Source organism: Molothrus ater, chromosome 2 (assembly GCF_012460135.2).
Source record: "Molothrus ater isolate BHLD 08-10-18 breed brown headed cowbird chromosome 2, BPBGC_Mater_1.1, whole genome shotgun sequence".
In the NCBI taxonomy this organism is placed as follows: Eukaryota; Metazoa; Chordata; class Aves; order Passeriformes; family Icteridae; genus Molothrus; species Molothrus ater.
The window spans coordinates 90,467,521-90,489,090 of NC_050479.2; the positions used below are offsets into that span (position 1 = coordinate 90,467,521).

The 21,570-nt window shown below is 45.2% G+C and overlaps 1 protein-coding gene across 2 annotated transcripts in view; it reads right to left on the bottom strand.

Moving 5' to 3' along the window:
• The window catches only part of SIDT1 (SID1 transmembrane family member 1), a 40,024-nt gene extending 22,926 nt beyond the window's left edge, over window positions 1-17,098 (bottom strand). The window contains exons 1-4 of one of the 2 annotated variants that reach the window (XM_036396731.2): window positions 16,707-17,098; window positions 3,101-3,222; window positions 1,933-2,103; window positions 1,684-1,729 (exon numbers count right to left, since the gene is read on the bottom strand). In XM_036396731.2, the coding sequence (XP_036252624.2) occupies window positions 1,684-1,729; window positions 1,933-2,103; window positions 3,101-3,222; window positions 16,707-16,895 (528 nt within the window). In that variant the 5' untranslated portion in view covers window positions 16,896-17,098. Of the gene's footprint in view, window positions 1-1,683; window positions 1,730-1,920; window positions 2,104-3,100; window positions 3,223-16,706 lie in introns of those variants that run through there. The other variant, XM_054514063.1, reaches the window with a different exon arrangement.
• Window positions 17,099-21,570: the final 4,472 nt, after the last annotated feature.

The window sequence follows — 21,570 nt, forward strand, 5'->3', positions numbered from 1 at the left end:
ATGTCCAAGGCAATATCATTATTTGTATATTTGTTCAGTAAAAGGTTTGATGCACTGCAGGAGAAGTGTGGCTCCTGCGCCTGCCCCAGCAGGATGTTTCTTGCAAGGGCTCCCATCATCCCACCTGGAGGCCAGACCCTGAGAGCTCAGGCTCCAAGCCACAGCCACCCTGAGGGGCTGATGGGCACTCACACCCCCTCAGAGGGACACAGGCTGAGGAGTGCCACCAGCCACCTTCCTCCCTTCCATATGGTCACCAGGCAGCCACTGCTGCCACACTGGGAGCTACCACCACCCCTGCTCCAAGACCATCACCTGAGACTTTCCCAACTGTAGAGCTCCCTTTCTGGCACATAAACTTCAGTGCTGAGCAAGGGCCAGCTGTTTCCTGTTTCTCTTCCCCCATGCCAACCCCCAGGAATTACAGCCCCGAAGCGGGAGGGCAGGGACAAGCAGGAAATTACCCAAGCCTTTTCCAAGTTGCCCATTTCTACTAAAGCATTTACTCCCAGCACCCCTCCCCAAGCAGGGTCCCTTCCCTGCTGAAGGAGTGATGGCTTCAACCACAAGTCCCTACAAAGTGCAAACTCACCAAGCCAGTTTCCTTAGCAGAGCAAGTTTTGTCTGCACCAAGCAAGGACACAAGCAGACTGAGCTCCTTGGTTTCCCAGGGGCACTTTTCCCCTTGGAAAGTTCTAGGGGCATGAGGATCACCTTTTAGTCCATGAGGACTCTTCTGTAATTTCCTCTAAGCCATGCTTGCACCAAGGTACAGAATTAACACAAGGGCATTGAGGCCAGCAGTTCTCTGCTGCACACACTGCAAGTGTTAAAAACACGTCCAGCCAACACTTCTCACCTATACAAGCACATCCAATTTCTGCTTCTGCCCTCAGGCACAAACTGGGCTCCAGACAACATCTCCTTCAGTTGTTACCTCTTTTTACAATACCCATCTAGGTTTTAAATCATCTTTTTTTTCTTCCCCTTATAGACTGCTTAATACTTTGATTTACAAAAACCTCAGCATTATACCAATTAAGAAGCAGTCTTCTACTCCATACACCTGGTTATTAATTAAAAGTCATAAATCTCATATTATTAATTGTGACAAAAAAATCAGACCACAGTCACAAAGTTAATTTCATATCCTAAATATTCTAAAATCCTAAGTAATGAGTGCTTACAAAGAGTCACCATCATTCCCTATGCTTCTGTAGTATAAAACACTGCATGAATCTGCAAACCAGATTAAGACATTTGTCAGGAAAAAGGATTAGCTAGGATGCCTGGTAATACTAAACCTAGAATTAAATGGTGTTATTAACAGTGAAAGCAACAACAAAAACAGAGTCCCAGAAGCCTGGGTAAATCACACACCCTCCTAGCTCTACAAGTTCCTATAGCTCTACAGTTACTGCCAACAGCATTTTCATCCAAGAGGGGATTTGTATCTGCAGGGCTCTAAGCAAAGCTGTTCAGCTGGAGGGGCTGCTCATACATGCCTCCTTCTGAACTAACAGACATACTGACATAACAGCCTTAAGTTTTAGCTTTCATACTTTCTAGATTCTGTACTGTATTAGCATATAACTCTGAACTTCATAAAGAAAGATCAAAGATCACATCAACCACTTGGATGTGGTAAGACATACAAGCAATCTACACAGGATTCCTCCTTACCTGGGGCTGGGAAGGGCTGGCAGTGAAGTTAAAAGCTTTGTTGGTCCTAGAAAACAAATGCCGGAATGTTGAAGTCTAAAACTTTTAGAGCTGGAACACACCCAAAGTACCCTGAGATTAAACAAAAGAATATTTTTTTCCCCTAGGAAGGAAAAATAAGGGAAGAGTAGGCAGATGGACCAAGTCCCTTAAGTGATGTTCAAGTGGTACATGAAGAAATTGCATTTGTATTCTCACATCCCAGCTTACTCAAGTTGGAAGTTCTCCAGCCTGGTGACTAGCAGCTCATATGCAATATTGAACGGTGCCATGGAAGCCACATCCACAAATATGATCTGCTCAGAGGGTCTTGTTTCAGGTGTTGGCTCAGAGGGACACAGGGTCCGACTCACTTCTTGGTAATTGTAGGTCCTCTGATAGCTACAACAGCCAGGGAAAGGAGGGAAGAGAAGGTTGGATAGGAAAGAGAGAGAGAGAGAGAGCAGTTAAGAAGTTTTTCAGCACTATTAAGAATGGCATCATTTTGCCTCTGTTTGCATAACTGAAATTCTCATCTAAAAGCCCAGGGGCATTCACTCTTTTATTCAGCATTCAAGCTCCACCTCTGCTGCCTCTGGCAATCTGCCCAAGGGACTGCAAGGGACTGGTCATCCTCAACATTTCACTTCCCTCGGGGATGGCTACAACAGCTGTGGATTTCTAACATCTGCCATTTAGTGGAGGCAAAGAGAGCACTGACAGCCACTGCTGTACCCATCACCTGCATCAGGCAAAACACTGCAGGGTATCTGCTGCTGGCACCAGGATTCAGTCACAGGATGAAGCTTCACCTCTGAAATGGACTAAGGTGCCTGAAAATTCTCTATTTGCAGCCCACCGAGCCCTGGGGTTAATGAAGATACAAAGCAGCTTTGCTTTCATAAAGCAGCAGCCCCAAAACAACTACTCCCTAGAATAAACTTAACTTAAATGTTCCTGAGGTGAGAAACAGAAGCTCTTTTTCCAGAAATGCACTGTTACACAGAAGCTACAGTGCTCTTTCAAGAGCCTGTTCAAACCCTGTCCCAAAACAGAGCCCAGGAACCACCTGCACACATAGCAGCAACTGTGGAATGACAGCAACAATGTGTGGTAGATTCAGTGACTGGTGCCACAGGCAGATCCCCTGCAGACAAGCCTCCTGGTGCTCTGTGCACATATCTGAGAAGCTAAGAGCCAAGAGCAGGCTGCCAGGTGAGAGGTGACCTATGAAATCCTGCTCTCCCTACACCCAGCTGGCAGCGAGCAAGGACTAACCAAGCCTGCAGTGCGCACAGGTTACAAGATGCTGCATTGAGGGAGGCTGCTGATGAATAGAGCTGGTAGAGGAGTGTGCAGAGAGAGGAGTGTGTCACAAAGAAGAGCCTCCAGTACTTACAGGCCTCGGAAGATCAGTGGCACCTGCCAGGAGAGCACTCCCTTCTGCTGACGGACTACAAACAGGACGGGGTACTGGAGGTTCTCGGAGCTGCTGTTCACGTACACCCTCACTGCATCCACCTGTGGGGAAAGAGAGCATAAACTGAAGGGGGAGAACAAGGCAGCTCCAAATCTAGGTGGGAAAAGCCTTTCCCCCTTCCTCAGTCTGACTTAGGTGCTGACAATATGCACAGGGAGATCAGCACTGCTTATCACCAGACTAACTATTCAGAAGTCATTTATAGAAGTGCCTCTCTGCTGATGCTGCAGTCCAGAATCACAGCCCTGTGCCCAAGTCAGAGGTGACTGTCAGACAAGACACAGTGGACAAATGCAGAATACATAAGAGAGTTCAGTACCTTCTGTTGGGAGCAACCTACATAACTTATCTTACAAAAATTAAGCAAGCACATGTGGACACACAAGACAAAGACTCAAAGCTACAGCTAACAATTTTCTTGCCGGGACTCTTATGTGCCAAACTCAATCAACATTACTGGGAAAGTCACAAAGATGACATCAAGAGCCAAGGATGAAAAAGCAGATTAGCAGTGGGCTCTCATGTAAACAATTCCAATATGACCATAATCCCACCTAACAAAACAGGAATATACTGCTGACTGCCCTCAAGTGGACAAGAAAGGCTGCTTGTGAGAAATGTTGTAATGCAGCCCACTGCACCAGCAATTGAAATTTCTTCTTACATTATCATTGGCCACCACGTGGTTGCAGAAGTAGGACAGCTGTGGTGTAACACACCCTCAGTTCACTATTTGAGAAGCAAGAAGTTTGTCTGTACCACATGGAAATATCACCATTTCCATTTGAAAACAGCATCCCTTCAGCTCCCTCTCCAGAACTGTAGACACTGATGAAGAATACAAAATATATGAGTGCATAACTCATCATATGATAAGAAACAGTCCATCTCAATTAAAGGCCTTGAAATAATGAGAACATATTAAGTAGATAATACATACACATTTTAAACCTGCCACATCCTGAAAGATTATAATGGACTCTCACTAGATCAGTAAAATACTTCTCACAGATATTCTGATTTTATTCCCTCCAAGAAGAGTAAAGGGTCAAGGAGGTAGCACATTCCGAAAAGAGCATACAGAATTAGGAAGCTAGAAAAAGGAGAGTTATCTGAGACAGCAACTTATCCTTACCCTGGGGACACCAGTTTCAGAGAAATTACTTACCTCTGCAATTCCAAGTAAAAGAAAATTTCCTATTTATTCTTGTTTGGTGATTCTTGACTCACATGAGAGTTGAATCTAGTAGAACAAAACACCTTCCTGAAAGCCATAACCATCAGTTTTCCTGACATTATTACCGTAATACAGAGGCAACAGCCACCAATTCCTAAAAAATTATATCTTCAACAAAAAAAAAAAACCAAAAAAACCAAACACATAATTTAATTAAAACCCCCTTGAAACAGAAGAGTGTCTTTTCTCATTGCCTTCTGGCTTTGAAACCTTTGCAAAGCTCTTTTGGCCTGCTTTCCAGTTTTTCCTTCCAGTCACAAGAACTATATATGCAATTTTGTTTCCAAGGATATTTCACCATAAAGTGCTAAAACAAAGCTAAGAAAAACAGCAGCACAAAGCAAAACACACAAGGAAAACCTGAAGGGTGTCACCACAGCAGCACTGGAAGATAACTCAGTGGCTTCCTTAGTCCTTGCAGCTGCCCCAAGGGAGCCGAGCCAGCACACATTGGTGTGACTTGGAAACACAGGGACTAGGCTGAACAAGCTCCTGCTTGTTTCTTGGTGTTTGCTGTGACAGGGAGTGAGGACATGAAAGAAGCAACTGGAACTGAACAAGAAAACAAATCTAAGGAACATGAAGACAAAATGGTCAAGCCAGTCTCCTGCAAGGACATGGAACAATTCTCCACCCATGGGGAAAACAACTATCACTGCAGAAAAGACACATTTCAGCTACCTGTACAGCAGCTTTTTGCCCATGAAAAAGGTTCAAGCAAGCCCACCTCTACAGGTGAAGTGATTCTTGCTTGCCTCAGGCTGGACATGGCTCTGTGAACTCTCCAGGGCCCAGCACATCAGCTCAATGCAATGGGGAGCTCACATCAAACTCACAGCAAATATCACTACTGGCTCATGCATCCTCAACTATCCATAAATACAAGCCAGAGATTGGGAAATTCTCTTCTCCACTGACTGCACAAATACAGACCATAACCCAGGACATGAGTTAGGCATATATTGCAGATAGTCAGGTTTTCTTAATTGTACATGAGTATGTGTATATTAAATGAGTACAGTTCCCTCCCAGCCCTCTCCTAATGGGAGAGGTATTCCAATGCCTTTATCAGCTTTGTGGCTCTGCACTGGACTCACTCCAGCAAGTCCATATCTTCCTTATACCAGAACTGGGACCAGGGCACCAGAACTGGCACAAGCAGGATCACCTAGAGCCAGCTGAACATGGATGGAGACTCCATAACCTCTCTGGGAGACCTGTTATGGTGACTGATCATCCTCAGTAAGAAAAGAAAGTTTCCCATCTATTCTAGAGAAGCACAAGGGAAGGGAAATAAAAGCATTGGTGATTAATGCTCTGACAGAGAAAAGCCTGAAAAGTGGGAGTCCCTTCCCTCTGCTGTGATCCAGCAGCCAGACCCCTCATTTGGTTCCCCTCTCTCCACAAAGCTAAGCTGATTATACACCACCTACAACATTTATTCAGCTTTGCTGCTGATTCCATTATCTTATAAGAAGTGTAGGGAATAGGAATATCAGGACAGGGAGGTAAGAGTCTCAAGACTCAATACTCTTTTAAATCTAAGCAATTACACACAAGAAAACTGGTATATGCCATAGTACTACCATAGTGACTTATCTGCATCCTTACTGTGCTCAGCACTCTGTATTTGCTCTCCGTTACAGCTGGTTATAGCTTCTTTGCCCTGCTCCCCTAAAAGTCCATATTCATGTGCCGTGACCTCTTTTTGGTCTGATATCTTGGGCAACACCAAGCTGCATCAAAGCAAGACCAACTATGGCCTAAGTATGGACTCACAGATGGGATCCCACTACACTTTTTCCCCCTCTAACCTTTCTCTCTGCACTCTACACAGGCAAAGCTCCTTTCCAGGCCATGTTCAACAGGGTGCCTCAAACAGAGAGGAACATCAGAAAATCAGAAGCAAAACTTACAGAGCAGCTCGTTAAGAAGATCTCAATGTAATTTAAATTTCACCTCAATACACCAGAAATTCACTTGCAATGAATAACTCTGCTCCTACTACATTTGCACATACCCAGATCAATCTGGAGCATCACACTGAGTGTAACCCCATCAATATCTTTATTATAAAAGTCCAGGAAACAAACAGGGTGATTAAGAAGCTGGACAGATGGCAATTGAGGTTCCAGCCCATCTAGTTATGTACCCTGCTGCCATCCCCACAGCAACACAGGGCCTCTTCTGGGCAGATCCCCATCCCAAGGTGCAGCTCTGCTCTCCCCTCAGAGGATCTCAGGGATACAGGAGCAGCTCCCAACAGCTTTGGTTGATGGGCATCTTTCTTATATGACAGCTATTTCTGCCAAACACTGCAACAAAACAGGTGGGATTTGCCTTCTGGCCAAACCTGCACAAGAACTTCCCAATTAATGGTTGATGACTTGGAAATAAGCTTGGGCATAAGTCCAGAAAAAGGTAGGTGCAATTATGAGGAAGCTTGGGAAAGTGCAGAAAGAATTACCATTTAACTGCAACCAGGGCTTCTCTTCATCTGTTGTCACTCACTCTCCAATTTAGTGCTACAGATTAGAAGGAACCCTAATTAGTGTCCTGGAGAAAGAATTTTCCCTGGCAGGATGAACTGTCCAGCAGGAGCATCACAAGGGACAGGGATAAAAACGTAACACTTATGAATGGATGTTTATGATTTTTAGGTCTTCTTCTACTTGACCTATCTTAAACTTGTAATCCATGCTTTGCTCCTAGATTCTCTTGCCTTGATATCAACAACAGATACAATCTCATGCTACAGATTTAATGAATTCACTATTGAGTCAATGCTACTAATCCCATCTTTCCCTTTGAAACACATTTGGCATTTGCCTTCAGCAAAATATTTTTACAAGAGTGAAAAAAAGCAGGCGGTGAAGAAAAAAAAGTGATTTATTTATTTCAAATATGCTCCCCCTCCACACCTTCCCAAAGGTTATTTCATTTTTAAAACAAGCAGTTCTAACCCAAGAACCCTTCCCTGCTACAGAACCAGTGCTCCCATCACACATACCTCCCCCTTCCAACACAAAACTTGATGTGGAGACAAGAGGAACTCCAGTGAAAAAACAGTGTTTTAAATTAAAAATTATAATCATCACAAAGACTATGAGCCTTCTCTGCATCCATCCCCACTCACTTAGCACTGGTGAGATGAGGAGGAAGTTTTGCCTGGGCAGAAATGAGGTCAACTAGGCTGCTGTCACTCCTGCATTGCCAGCACTGCTGAGGAACTTTATTTTGGAGTAGATCATTGCCAGCCCCACAGAAAACTAGTTGCACCTTCCCCTTCCTTGTACACTCTCAGCAGGAGGCTGGCAGTACAACATAGTGCTAGACTTCATCTGCAGCCTCCAAGCTGAAACCCTCATCTTGGGAAACAAACTTGTGTAGCAAATGCTCCCTTGGACAAGGCAGGCCCTGCACAAATATTTGTCAGCAATAACCACACTGCTGCCTTTTGTGCTGTGGGGCTGAGGCAGGGTCAGGAGTGCTTCAGAGACTTCTGTTCCTCACATTCCTTCCCAGTGCCAAGGCTCTACCGTGTGCAGGGGGGCGATTCACCAGCAGGCTCATGATAGTTTTGTTTCTCAGATGACTGACCTTGAAGTTTCTCCTGTGTTTCAAGGTAGACAGAGCAATAAGACAGCTGAATAAAGAGAGAGCTCTCAGCTCTGCATAAAAACGTGTTAGACCAGGAAAGACAAATATTTGTACTTCAGTTCCACCACCACCATGGAGATAGGGGGAGGGGAAAAAAAAAATTAAAATAAGTACAACTGAATTCCATTCTCTAGATGGGAACAGGCAGAAGGAGCCAGCCCCAAATTTGCACCGCTGAACAGAACCAACATGGCCGCAAACATTAAGCAAAATAAACCAGGCTCTTGTTGACATGAAAGAATCTTTGGACTGATAATTAAATCTGCATTTTCCACAGAGATTACACATCATCTTAAGACTGTGGGGATGTGAATTTAAGGGCAAGGCAGGAGGTTGCAACAACACCTTGTGCTGTAAGCAAAGGTTTTCAAGGGCTTTACCATGGACTCCTTTCCAAAAGCTCTTGCTAAGCAAAGCCTTTGAGTCACACCAGGGCTGCACCCACACGCCAGGCACTCCTTGGCAGCCTGTTGGGATTACCAGCCCGTGTTGCGACAGCGCTTGGCCGTGGGCCTGCCAGGCACCGGGCCAGGCCCGTGGGCAGGGAACACATCCGGCAGGCACTCACCGCTGCTCCAAGGAAAGGTCTCAGCACAGGATACATGTGCAAAAGTCACTGAACTGCTAATGCTGGCTGTTGCATGAGAAAGAGGTGCTTCATTTTTATACAGACCCCGAAATTAAGTGAGGTAGGATTGAGCCAGATGGACTGGAGCAATCGAGGCAGTGAGTGAATACCCCATCAGCACCCAGCTCTGCTGATCTTCCCACTGATGAGGCAATGGGGGAAGCTGAGACCTGGAAGGAAAACAGTGACTGGTTTTAGAGAACCGCTTTTCTGCTGTCCCAGGAGATGTGAGCACCACTCCTGGCTGACAACAGAACAAGTGGAGCTCAGAGGATCATTCCCTTTCAGCCTTTCTCTGTCTCTGCGCTCCAATGTCAATAAGACTTAATTGCCAAAAGCAATCTGTCAAATAACCTTGGCCCAGAGTTTTCTTCCAACATTTCTGCCAGGAGTATTAAATACCTGAAGCAGCATAAATGAAGAGACAGACTCTGGGTATGTCAAGCACAGCTTTGGACACATTAACATAACTGCTCCAGGATTAGTATTTTTCATTTAAATGTTTCACTCTGTGCAAATGTGCTGTGTGGATTTACAGTCTGCCATGGACTTTCCCAAGAGTTCACTTGTTTGCAACAGTATCTGTGAAGCATAAATGGAAGTAAGACAAATATAAAACATGATAATATTTATCTTTTTCCATTATTGAAGTTTTGTCCTCTAACCAATGTCGCCAGGGAGTCTCCAGGACAGCCAGAAGGATAAATTGGGAGTTGCTATGCTGGATGAAGTAGGTACCTGTTTTCTGAACACCCTCAGACTTCAGAGAGATGTTAAAAATAAAAAATACTATTTTGAACAGTCAGTTAAGGAACAAACTACTCTGCAATAATTGCATCTTCCTAAACCACAGCAGCTGGAACTCTGGGCCAGGCCAACCCTTGAAACAAAACGGTATATAACCTTTCCAAATCATAACTGTGTAACTCCAAGCTCCTGGCACTAACTCCAGGGTTTGCTGTCAGAACTTAGATCCCTGGTTCTTTCTTGGCTCCCAAGTTCTTCACTTCAGTATGTGAAGAAGTTCAGCACTTTGGATGTGGATTGAATTATGTCTTGTAATGCGTGATGTCTTTTTTTTAAACCATTTTCCATTTATTTTAAACTACTCTGAAGTAGCTATTTCTATGCTCAAAGAAAAACGTCAGTGTAAAAAGTAAGGAAGGTTGTTTCTGAAATCCTCTGTGGTTCTCCAAGTGTACACAGCACAAAATTATGTTTGCCTATGCAAATGTACTAAACTATATTTTCAAACTGAGCAGATGGCACACCCTTGCAATATACCTTTTACAGTCTGTACTTCGATTCCTTAAATATCCCCTGAAATAGCAGATGAGGTCCATACAGAAAAAGCTTACCTTCGTACCAACAACTTCTGCACAAGTTATTTGAGGACATTTCACAGCCTCTACTTACAATGCAAATGTATAATAAATTGCTGCACTGTTCTTGGAAAGAGTTCAAACTGAGGAGAGGCATTTTGATGAAGTTCCTCAATTCAGAATTTGTTTTCTTTTTTAATCTAAACATCTTGGGGCTGGGAAGGGAACAACAAAACCTGATCAGCTTTGATTTTAAACATGACAGCCCAACAAGAAGAGAATGACTAAGATTTAGAACAACATTCAAATTCAAAAGAGATTCTTTAGTTCAAGGACAAGTTATAGAGCTTGACAGCATTAGCTTACACATTAGAAATAAAAATAAAATTCCAGCCAGCACCGCGGTCACCATCTGAAGGTCTGTTGGCTACTCTGTAAGAAACCAGAGCAGCTTTCAGTTTTTTCCCCTAAAGCCTGCAAACTGATAGCCTCTGTCAAGATATACTACTCTCTTTCTGCCTCCTAGGTAGGAAAACCCACAAAGTGCAAAATCTTAGAAAGATAAAGAATAATTTAAGTTTGAGGAGATCTCAGTTGCTTCCACCCCCAGCCCAAAGCAAAGCCACATCCCACACTGTTCTTTCAGCTAAGATATCCCACTTTTGTCAGAGTTTTCAAGACTGTATTTTCTGATGCAAAAAATAACAGTCAAGTTTGAGTTTTTAGTAGATCCTCATGCAATTTCTCTCATAGTTTACTTTTGTTTTCCCGTGTAAGCAAAAGCTTTTTGTGTGACCCTAGGCAGGGTGAGGAGTGTTCAAGAGAACCCACTGAGAAGCAGCAAGCACATTCCAAGTGCTGTGCGCTCTACACTGCCTACGCTGTCACCTCCTAGGGTTGCCTGTTCTCTTTAAGAAATATAAATTATATACACAAAAGTTACTCCAAAGGGATTCTGTTGAACCTTGCTTGGCTTCAGATACCATATACTATAATTTGCTTTGATTTTTTTTTTGGATTTGATTTTGTGCCTACATTCCTGTCACATAAGACATTTACTATTAGGTTCCAGAAATGGTGTGCTGAAGCTCTTCCAGGATCCTGTGGTGAACAGACTAGAGCCAGCAACTAAAGAGCAACAGTGTTCAGGCCCTGGAGATCCTGTAATAACAGCAGCTCTACCAACGTAAGGAAATCCTCTTATGCAACTATTTGTAATCTTCCCAATTTCTTTGATTTTTACCTGCATCTTTGTGGCTAAACTGGTGGGCTTCCACTCAGCATTAAGGAAAGACAGAACTCAGCCTGTTGTCCTCACTATAGCTCAGGCTCAGCCTACTCCAAACAGCAGACTAAAGTTTTATTGCATTCATAGTGTAGCTGTGGACTGAAAGCTGGGCTGGAGCCAAGACTAACATTATGGAGAACGTGTGCAGGACACCATGGGAATACTTCAAGGTAGTTTGGCCTGAAGGTTCCTACATGTGAAACCCAAAGCCAGCTCAGAAGCAAGAGGTGAAAAAATTGCTCTTAGAGTTGTTATAATAGACATGGGTGCTGCTGGAATGAGACCTACACTAGTATGTCAAACAGCAGAGAACAGCAAACACTTGATTTGATCACTGCCACTTATTAAACCAGGTTGCCCTGTGTAGCAGATCAAGGAGTTTTCCCGCAGCAAGGACATATGGCTTTAGTCTGAGCAATTGTGTGAGTCATCACACAATTCCAGAGGAACATACAGGTTCTGGCTTCTTGCCTAAAGGAAAGCAAGTGCAACTACCATCTACACCTCGGAAACGAGATCCATTCACTAGAAGTCAGAGGAACACAAATGAATTGTGCTCCTTGGCTGGAAAGGGCACTTGGTCACAAAACTTAAGGCATGTAATTGGAGGACTTCTGATCTTCTTGCTAGTGTTGAAACTGCTCTTCCTTTAGGGATGTCAACTTTTTCCTATCTGCAACTCTGAAAAAACAAAGGGTAATGATAGTAGCAACCCTCCCTGGCAGCACACAGCCTCTCACAGACTGAAGGTAATTTTTTACCCATCACTCCTCAGACAGACTTCACAGACAAGACACTCAACACACTCCAGGGCTACACATCCTCACACTGCACAACTGCTCAGCAGAGAAGCCACAACTTAATCAACTGTCAATCACAGTTTATGGGAAGTTGGGCCATATGGGAACTGGGACTGGGGCTCTGTTCCTAGTCCTGGCAAGGGAGGAGGAGGGAAATAGCACCCACTCTTTCTCTTAAAATAGGCACAGCCCACTGCTCAGCTTCCAAGCTCATCGCAACCAACGTGTACTGCATGAATGTCCAAGAATTGTGTCTGGATTGCAGCAGCTTTGCCCACAAATGGAAAGTTGGAAACTTGTTCTCTTCAGAGATACTTGGTTTTCTAAATATAGTGCAAGTATTTCCCAAATCATACATTCAGCTGACCTGAGCTCCAATGAGGAAAAAGAACTTTGGTTGTCTTCTTTCTCATGATATTCTCCTGGACTGCTTACAATTTGCTACAGGACATACAAACCTGCACAATGTTAGTACAATTTGTGTTTTCAGCAAATTAACCATTAGCTACTGCCATATCCTACAGTGGTGGAAAGTCTCATTCACTTTGAATTCCATCATTACTCACACACACACTATTCTTCCTGAAAACCCTGGTATTACTGCAAACATAGAACTAAGCAGGTTCTCTTACTTGTCACATAAAGCCTTCTCCAGTCAGTGGTAAATCCAGCAGAAATATTCTACAGCACTTTTTCAGTCTTCTGAGCAGAACACACTGCACATGCAGTTCCAGCAAATCAGCAAAGGTCTCCTTCCTTTCTCCCTCCCAAACAGGAACATGTTGAACATGTGGAATGAGTGTGCTTGTTTTTTACCCCCATCCTGGATGTCTCCAGTGTAAATAATTCTAAAATAAAATAACCCTGTTTGCTCAACTAATTGCTCACCAGACTTCTAACAGTGCACATCTGCCTTTGCTATTAGAGCATGAGGGCATAGCAACAAGTGACACAGTTGGGTTTATGACTATGTTTTTTTACACTTGGAGTTAAAAACTAAACAAACAGCTGTACAGGGAGGGAAATTTCAAAGAGCAGCTAGAAGGAAAAAAAGGGAATTCAAAAAGCAGTAAGACCACCCCCTTAGTCTTAGCAGTAAGACTAAGCAGAGGTGGCTGTGCTTCTCCTCAGCGCAGCTTTACCTTCACGTTTCCACCTCAGATATTAAGGCCTAAATCCTAGTACATAAAAGACTGTCAGCTCTCCTGCCTCAAGACAAGTGTTTCTGCACAGCACATAGGAAGGCTTTTCCCCCTCCACAGACAGCGATGTTTTACACACAGAAATTTCAGCTAGGTGGTTTGGTTCACATATATGGATCATCATTTTCATTTTACCCATAAGTTGTAGAGAAAGGAAGCCACGTGTCTCAAAGCAGCTCTGCTGCAGAACCCTGAGCTGTGGTTTCTTCGCCTTGTATCTGTCTGCTTGCGAATACTCTCATGGCACTCATTTTTGCTCTCCCGTCTTGCATGCATTTCCATATCCCAAAGAGTAAGGATGATGATGTGGATGAAGAACATCCTCTGAGATCAGGCAAGCACAACACTTTTCAGAAAGCAGAAAGTTCTAATGCACCAAACTGGAGGAAAGGTCTTGTTCCCTCCTTTCTCTCATCCAACATCCAAGCACTGCTCTATTCAGCTGTGTTTTCAGACATGCCTGTGCAGCCATAGCACCTCAGTAACCAGAAAATTTACAGAGGGTTGATGGATCACAAGCCAACCCTCACATTTTGTCCTTGTTCCCAAGTTTTCCCTTGCTTTGTAGGCCTGGCCTCATGAGAGAGAGCAGCAGAGGGGAAAACAGCAGAATTTACAGCATCATGAAAACAAATTCCTGTTTTCAGAACCAGATCACTCCAGATCTGACTTTGTTTCAGAGGGGAAAGCAATTAAACCCATGCACTGCAGCCCTTCCATATGGAGAATGCTCTTTTTATTCAATTAACTTTTCTGTAACTAAGGTTAATTGCCCATGTGGTATCTGCCTAGAATTATCAGAGGCTTCTGGCTAAACTGCCATCAGCACAGAGACAGAAAGAGACCAAAAAGACCAGGAAGAGCAGAGAGCTCACAAGTGGCAGGCAACTGGCAAACTCCTGTCAAATACTGGCTAGTATTCCCTCCCTAGGAGTTCAAGGCTTAAGACTGTACCAAAAGGCAATGACTAATACACTGAATTTTTGCAGGACTTGCATTGCTTCACGAGACTCAACACCAAGAAGACAGCATGTCCCTAAACATCTTCCCAACTTTTGCATAAGAAAACCCTGCCCACAAGAACTTGGTCATTAAAGTCAAGGTTTCCACTACCAAGCTTCTAAATCTTGAGGAATTCTCAACAACAGGGAGACACAGGAACACCAAGACAGCTCAGCCTTTGACCATGCCAGTAAGAGGAGATCCAGCCAAGTTTGCCTCTCATGGGTTCAGGGCTGCAGCTGGGAAAGGGGCTGCACACAGCCACAGCCATCCCCCAACTAGGTCAGCCACCTTCTTCCCAGCTCCCACTGGTTCATCTCAGAAATGGCACCTGTGGAACTCGGTGAGGAATCACAGAATTGGAAGATCATCTTCAGAGATCATCTAGTGCAAACATCCTGCCATGGGCAGGGAGATATCTTCACTAGATCAAGTTGCTCAAAGCCCCATCCAACCTGACTATGAACACTCCCAATTATGTGTATCCACAACTTCTCTGGACAACCTGTTCCAGTGCCTCACCATAAAATAAATTCTTCCTTATGTCCTACCCAAATTGACACTCTTTTAGTTCAAAACTGTTGCTCCTTGTCCTGTCATTACGCTGTAGAAAGCTTCTCTTGATCATTTTATAAGCTTTTTTTATACTGAAAGGCCATAAGAAAGTCTCTCTGGAGCCTCCTCTACCATCAGAACCTGTTCTAGGCCTCCCTCATCAGAAAACTTTCTATGAAATTCCATCTTTATTTAAAGAGTTTTTATCTTTCGAACACTTTTCCTAGGAGGAGCTTGTTGCATGGCCCTCTAAGCATATTCATGGCAGTGCTTGGTGAGTTCTGCATTGAAAAAAATATTAAATCTCAAACCTGAATTTCCCCTTCTTAGATATGCTCTTGACCCTATCTCTGCAGAGACTTCATGTTCCAGCAAACAGGACCATGGAGATTAGTCCATTAGAGCTCCTGCTTAAATAAGGCAGCAGTCTGTACTGAGCAGTCTGTACTTCACAGCTACAGGAACAGCTTAGCGTCTAGAAGTTGCATATAGGTACCTGCAAACACCCCTGAGGAGCCATGTGCTTCCTCCCATTGTAGCTCTCCAGGAGGGAAAGCTTTTTTTCCAGAGGTGTCCAGCAAAAAAACACACAGCTTCAAAGAGCATATTAAATTGAAGGAACCAGATTAATTTTAACTGAAGTCAGTATTCGTGCTGTCTCTGCTAACAAGCCACAGACAACATGTGGACTGCCAACAGGCTCTCATGGTAATACCCAATACTTGTAACACCCAAAGAAACCTAACTTAGACCTCGTCCAGCTTCCAAAAGGAGGCTCAAGCCCAAAGTGTGCTTTTGGGTGAGACCTCCTGAGATCATTGGTGACGCCCAACAGTTAAGTAAGGCTGGGCTCAGTTGCATCATAGCCCAGACACCCAACTGCTGGCCCATAAATACCAGGTGCATTTTATTGCACAGTATACAGTGTGGGGAAAAAGCCACAGCTTCCATTTTCTATTGTTCTGTGCAATTGAGGACAGGAGGGAAGAGTCATCTACCTAGTTCACCATCTTTTGGTACATCAGATCATCTTACTCATCAATTAACACCCAATCCAAAAAACGGAGGGGGGGGGGGGGAGCGGAGGAGGGCAGGCAGAGTTTCCAAGGTACCACTTAGCTACTTGAGATAAACAAGACACAAAAAGTGGGGTGGGGGGAACCCACAATAACTGGGTATATACATAGAGGACAGGTTTCTTTTCACCATCAAACAGCCATGGATGGCCCTGGCCACCCTGCCCTGCATCCTCCTCACGACACACCTCACATGCACAGCCTTGCCTCACCTCCCGGGCTACCAGGGGAGAGCACCCTCATCCTAAGAAAATGCACAGTGGGGAAAACGGCATTAAGAAGGCTTATTAAGTGCACATGCACATACACTCTTTTTTTTTTTACTTTTTCTTTTTTTTTTTTTTTTTTTTGATGGTTTGGTTTTTTTGTGGGTTTGTGTTGTTTTTCAAAAATTATTTTTAATTAGTACTATTACCCTCACAACTCTCTTCTAGTCTTCAAACGCATTCTGCTGTTAGAAGTACTGGATACCAAACCCCCCTTTGGCGGTGGGGGGCACCAATCCACCTGCCCACCCCGCAGCCCCTGGGACACCGGCACCCTCCCAGCCGGCAGCCCCAGGAAGGAAGGTGGAAAGGAGCCCGCAGGTGCACTGCGGCTCCCGACCAGCGCGGCGGCGGGAGGATGCGGGCAGGACAGAGGGAGAGCCCGGCCCGCTCCCGCACAGCGGCGGAGCCGGTCGCTCCCCGGCACACACCCCACACCCGAGAGGGAGAGGGGGACGCGGTGCTCGCCCCGCCGGCGGTCGCTCCTACCTGCCCGGGCTCGCTGCGGTAAGCGAAGGCGTAGACCCGCTCCGAGCTGATGTTCACGGCGCCCCGGTAGACGTGGCCGAAGGCGCCGGGAGCGGGGTTGTCCCCGGGGCCGCCCCCCGTCGCTGCCGCTGTCGCGCAGAGCAGGGCGCAGAGCAGAGCCCCGGGGGCCGGGACTGCCCTCCCGGCCATGGGCTCCTTCCTGCCCACCCCGCCGGGCGCCCGGACTGCGTGTCCCCGGCAGGGCGGGCGGCGAGGCGCTTTATCTGTGATTTAAATAAACAGCTCGGCGACACGGGCGAGAGGCGGCGGGGGCAGCGCCGCACACCCCCGCCCCTCGCCCGGGGGACGCCGAGCAACTTTCCCCGGGGAAGGACCCTCCGCCGGCCGGCGGGGCGGGGAGGGGAGGGGAGGGGAAGGGAGGCCGGCCAGCGGGCTGGCCAGCCCAGGGGAGGAGGGTCTCTCTCCTCTCGGTGACCGGCCCCAAATTCTGAGCCCGGCTTAGCAGCCGTTTGTCAGAGAGCTTTCCCCTTGGGGAGCCGTGCCGTGAGCGCAGGGACACGCTGGCATCGTCAGGCACGCAGGGATCAGCATCTGCCGGGCTTCAACACTCCCTGCCCACCGCGTTAGGGGGGTCCCCGCTCCATATTCTGCCGGCTTGCAGGAGCTGCAGGTCGCACCTGAAATCCTGTATGGGGCGCTCCCTAACCTTTAGTTTTGGCTTCTCATCCTAAAGCCTAAAGGTGTGGAAAGCAGCAGCAAATGTAATTTCATTAATCTGAAAATGGCTTGGTGAATCTTTTCTTTGCGTATCCATGGACCTAGCTACAAACCACACTGCAATGCTCTTAACCTTTTCAGCAAGATGAGAGCAATACTGTTGGGCTGGGAAAAGGCAAGGGATGTCTCTCTCACGGCTTAATGCTCCTATGGTCTTCTGTTGAAAACACATCTAGGAAATGTGTCAGATCCCATGGTATAGGGATGCACTTTAAAGTCAGAGAAAATGGAGTGTTGCTTATAAAGCAATTGGAAGGGTTTTTCAGGCTGAGGATAAACTTTCAGGAGCCACAGTTTTATAAAGTCAGCCTGTAGTCTCCAACTGCAGCAACTCTAGCCCCAGAAGCTTTACACAAGTTGCAGATTTTGTTTTCAAGGCTGAGAGATTTCCGGGGGTCACTTGTCTTTGGAGGAAAAGTTGCAAAGCTCAGCAAAATGAGCCGGCATGCCTTGTGCTGCCATTTTGATCTCTGGGCCCTTGTGTGATTTCTGCCAAGAGGAAAAAGGAAACAATTGTGTCAGTTCTGTTAGTATTGAAGCAGGGTTCAAGTCACCCTGCCTTTTGTCAGAGTCCCAAGAAGTATAATTTAGAGTAAAATAAACCACTTGAGGCCTGGAGGAAGATGGAGAACCCAACCGAAAGATTTTGTCTTTCAGCCTGGAACATCATGCTCTGCAGACAACGAGAGTTTATGACTCTATCTTGCCTCTTAACAGGACATGACGTGACCTGTCCTGGGAGACTTAGACTGTGGTGGCACGGGGAGACTTATGGCCTCCCCTCCCCACCCTGCAGAGTCCAAGGCTCCTGAGCCCTACAGCTCTTTCCTCACCACTGCTCTCTGCAGATGCACAGGTCCCTCTGCCAGGGCCAGCAGCCCTCTAGCATGTACATGGAGGGAAGACACCAGGAAACTCATCTTCTCCCAGAGAGGAGACTTCAGGCAACAGGAGGAAGTAAGGCAGGTAAGGGCCATGCCTGGTTCCTCAGAGCAATGTGACTGATGGCACAAAGATGGTGTTCTGCAAGCCAAGACAGCTGTGGCAGCTGCAAATAATTTTTGTGTCATTTTGTGTCATGCATATTCCAGACTGGGATATCAATTAATTGTCCCTCTCTAGTTGTGTTGGTTTCATGGCAAAAAAGTGGCTCTTCATATAGTCCACATTTTCCAATGCAGAGTTATGTTATTTTTGAAGTGCTTTCCCTGATTAGATGTACATTATGGTATCTTACCAAAGACTACACATTTTCCCTCATTTTTAATTGGAGAATTCAAGTTTTCTAAGTGTCATACATTGTTCTTATCTTAACTTCATCTCACTATTTTGAGGCTCTTTCTGTGATTTAGCAATGGTAAACCTTTGTTCAAATCTTTGCCTCCAAGGTATGATACAGCTTGACTTGGTGTTATTTGCAGAAGTTTGAAGTCAAAGGTCAACTCCATCATTCAAGTTGCTAATGAAAGTAAACAACCAGCAGACACATCAGATCTCTTTGTATGATATACCTTCCCACTGACAGGAAAATATCCACTGCACCAGTTTGGGAATTGCTTTTTAATCACACACTCTTCTCATGTTAATACCATCTGAGGCAAATTTGCCTTTATGAGAGTGGTGTTCAAGACAATGTCAAAAGCCCTACGGAGTCAAAACATATTTCACTATTCCTTTCAGCACTTAATAATCAGCTATCTTGGCAAAGAAATAAATTAGGTTAGTTTGACATGATTTGTTCTGGACAAATGCAGAGTGCCTGCTGCTCATCCCTTTACTGTTATTTAGTTGCTTGCACACTGATTGCTGAACAGCTCGTTTCATTACTTTTCCAGATAACAAATGGAGGCTGGCTGACATACAACAACACTTCACTCAGACCCTTTGATAAAGATGAGTAGCCCATTTTCCCTTTTCATTACACCTGGATGTTGCTCTTGAAGGGCAGCATGTACTTTGGAAGAAAGAACCAATCCCTCTAAGAGGCAGTATTCTCATCCAGATACACCATGGGTCTGAGGCAGTGGAAGTGATCTTTTCTTGTGTATGCCAAAGTTCTCAGGCAGCAGGAGCCAGCAAGGGCCAGATGCTCCCTAAGGGACAGGGATCTGAGCGCCACAACACAGCGAGGGGAGAGAGGGGCACAGCAGGGACCTCACCAGCCAGGGCTCCATCCCGCAGGATCTGAGCAAGACAAGCAGGACGGGCCTGGATATGGAATCAACAGAGTCCAGATTGGTGGACAAGTCAATAGCAATGGGACAGGTCTGAGGTCAATGCAGTTTGTGACTCAGGTCTGGGGATGGCAGTCAGGGACTGACACAGTCCCATCAGCAGCAGGCACGTCCCCAACAGTGAGGCAGACCTGAGGACTGGCCAGGAAGCTGGACAGCAGCGCCAAAGGGATACAGAGAGGGCTGTCACAGGGCTGTAGCTCCAGCTAAAGCAGAGCCAAGGACCAGAGCCTCACCTGAAATGCAGCTGCCTTGTGAGAGAGAAGAGAGCCCTCGCTGGGGCCTCCCCACAGCTCTGATGCCAAAGTCACTGGAGGGAAGAGGGGCAGCCCTCAGCTGGGCTGTTTCTAGGCTGCCTATGAGCCCAGGGGGACAAACCTCCAAAAAAGGGGATGATGATCTTGGGGGCCTTGTCTCTGGCTGTGAGGAGGGCATGTATTTTGTAAAAGGACCCATTTTTCCAGTATAAATAAAGCCTAGGTTGTGAGTGTCTCAAGGGAAGAAGGAACTGTGCTAGATGAGAGGCTACCAACAGTGTGGTTTTGAGTTTTTTGGTTTTTTTTTTTTTTTTTTTTTTCTCTATAGCACAAAAGCAGAAAATCTCATTGCTGTTGGGAACAAAATAACGAAAAAACCCACCCCCAAACCAGTAAAGAAACTACATTTCCCCTGGTAACCATGGCTGCAAAAATATCCAGGATAGAGGATATTACAAAGGAATTCCCTAAATCATACTAACTAAGAAAGGGAAATAGCAAAAATGTATAACAAACCAAATTGTTTGGAAACCTGATAATTTAAAATTACTGCTTGCATATGTAGTCTCTGTCTTATGTAAGCTCCTCTGCAAGTTAATAGATGCTATAGATGCTCAGCTGGCTTCTGCAGAGATAATGCCACATTTTCAGACTCTGCTGAAAATGCAGCGTGAAGAGTAATGAGAAGTGAAATGTAGACAGGCTTTAAAGATATCTGATAGAACATGCTCCAACCTTTCTTATACTTGGGCAAAGTGTCTGAGAATACGCTGCTTGAATGAGAGCTGTCTCTGGCTTGTATCGTATTTACTTGTATTAGGTATTTAACATTTGTATTTGTAATTAATAATAGCAGAGAGGTTAAAGAGGTTTCAAAATAGATGATGTGATGATGCAATTACGCCTTTATTGCTTTTTTTCTTTAGTAGGCCTTGTTCTTCAAGACAATTTAAAGCCATGTGAAGAGAGAAATCCAGATATGCCCTTGATTTATGCTTTTGGCTTCCATATTTTCAGACCAACACAGATTAATGAATTGCCTCGCATGGATTTCTCTTCGCACAGGCTGAACTCTGATGATCACTTTCAGGTGCATGTGGTACCCATGTTCAGTGTCTAGATGGAAACTGAAGGTTTCGAGGTGCAACCTCCACATTTGCAGCACTTCATTACAGGCAATTTCTGAAAGTATTTCTCAAATGCTTTTTACTCCCCTTGTGATTTCCATCTTCTCCTTGTATCACATGCAATACAATTCCTTCCCTCAATAGACTAACCACTACTATCTGCACCCTCACATGAATCTTTTTACAGCGATGCTGGTAAAGCCAGAATTGCATTGATGGGGACCCTAAGCACCAGGAAATCTTGGTGAAATGGAAAAAGTTTCGAATGAAAAGCTGATAAACCTTATGCCCTTCACTTTACATCTCCCACAAACAAAATATTATGTTCACAGTGTAATACAAAATGTTAACTGTAGCCTTTTAGTAATTACATCACGTCTTCACCTGTGTGGAGGGAAGTGGAGGATCTGTAGCATATTCTGGGGTAAATCTGTAGGCAATATGTTGCACCCATCTGTAAGCTCAATGA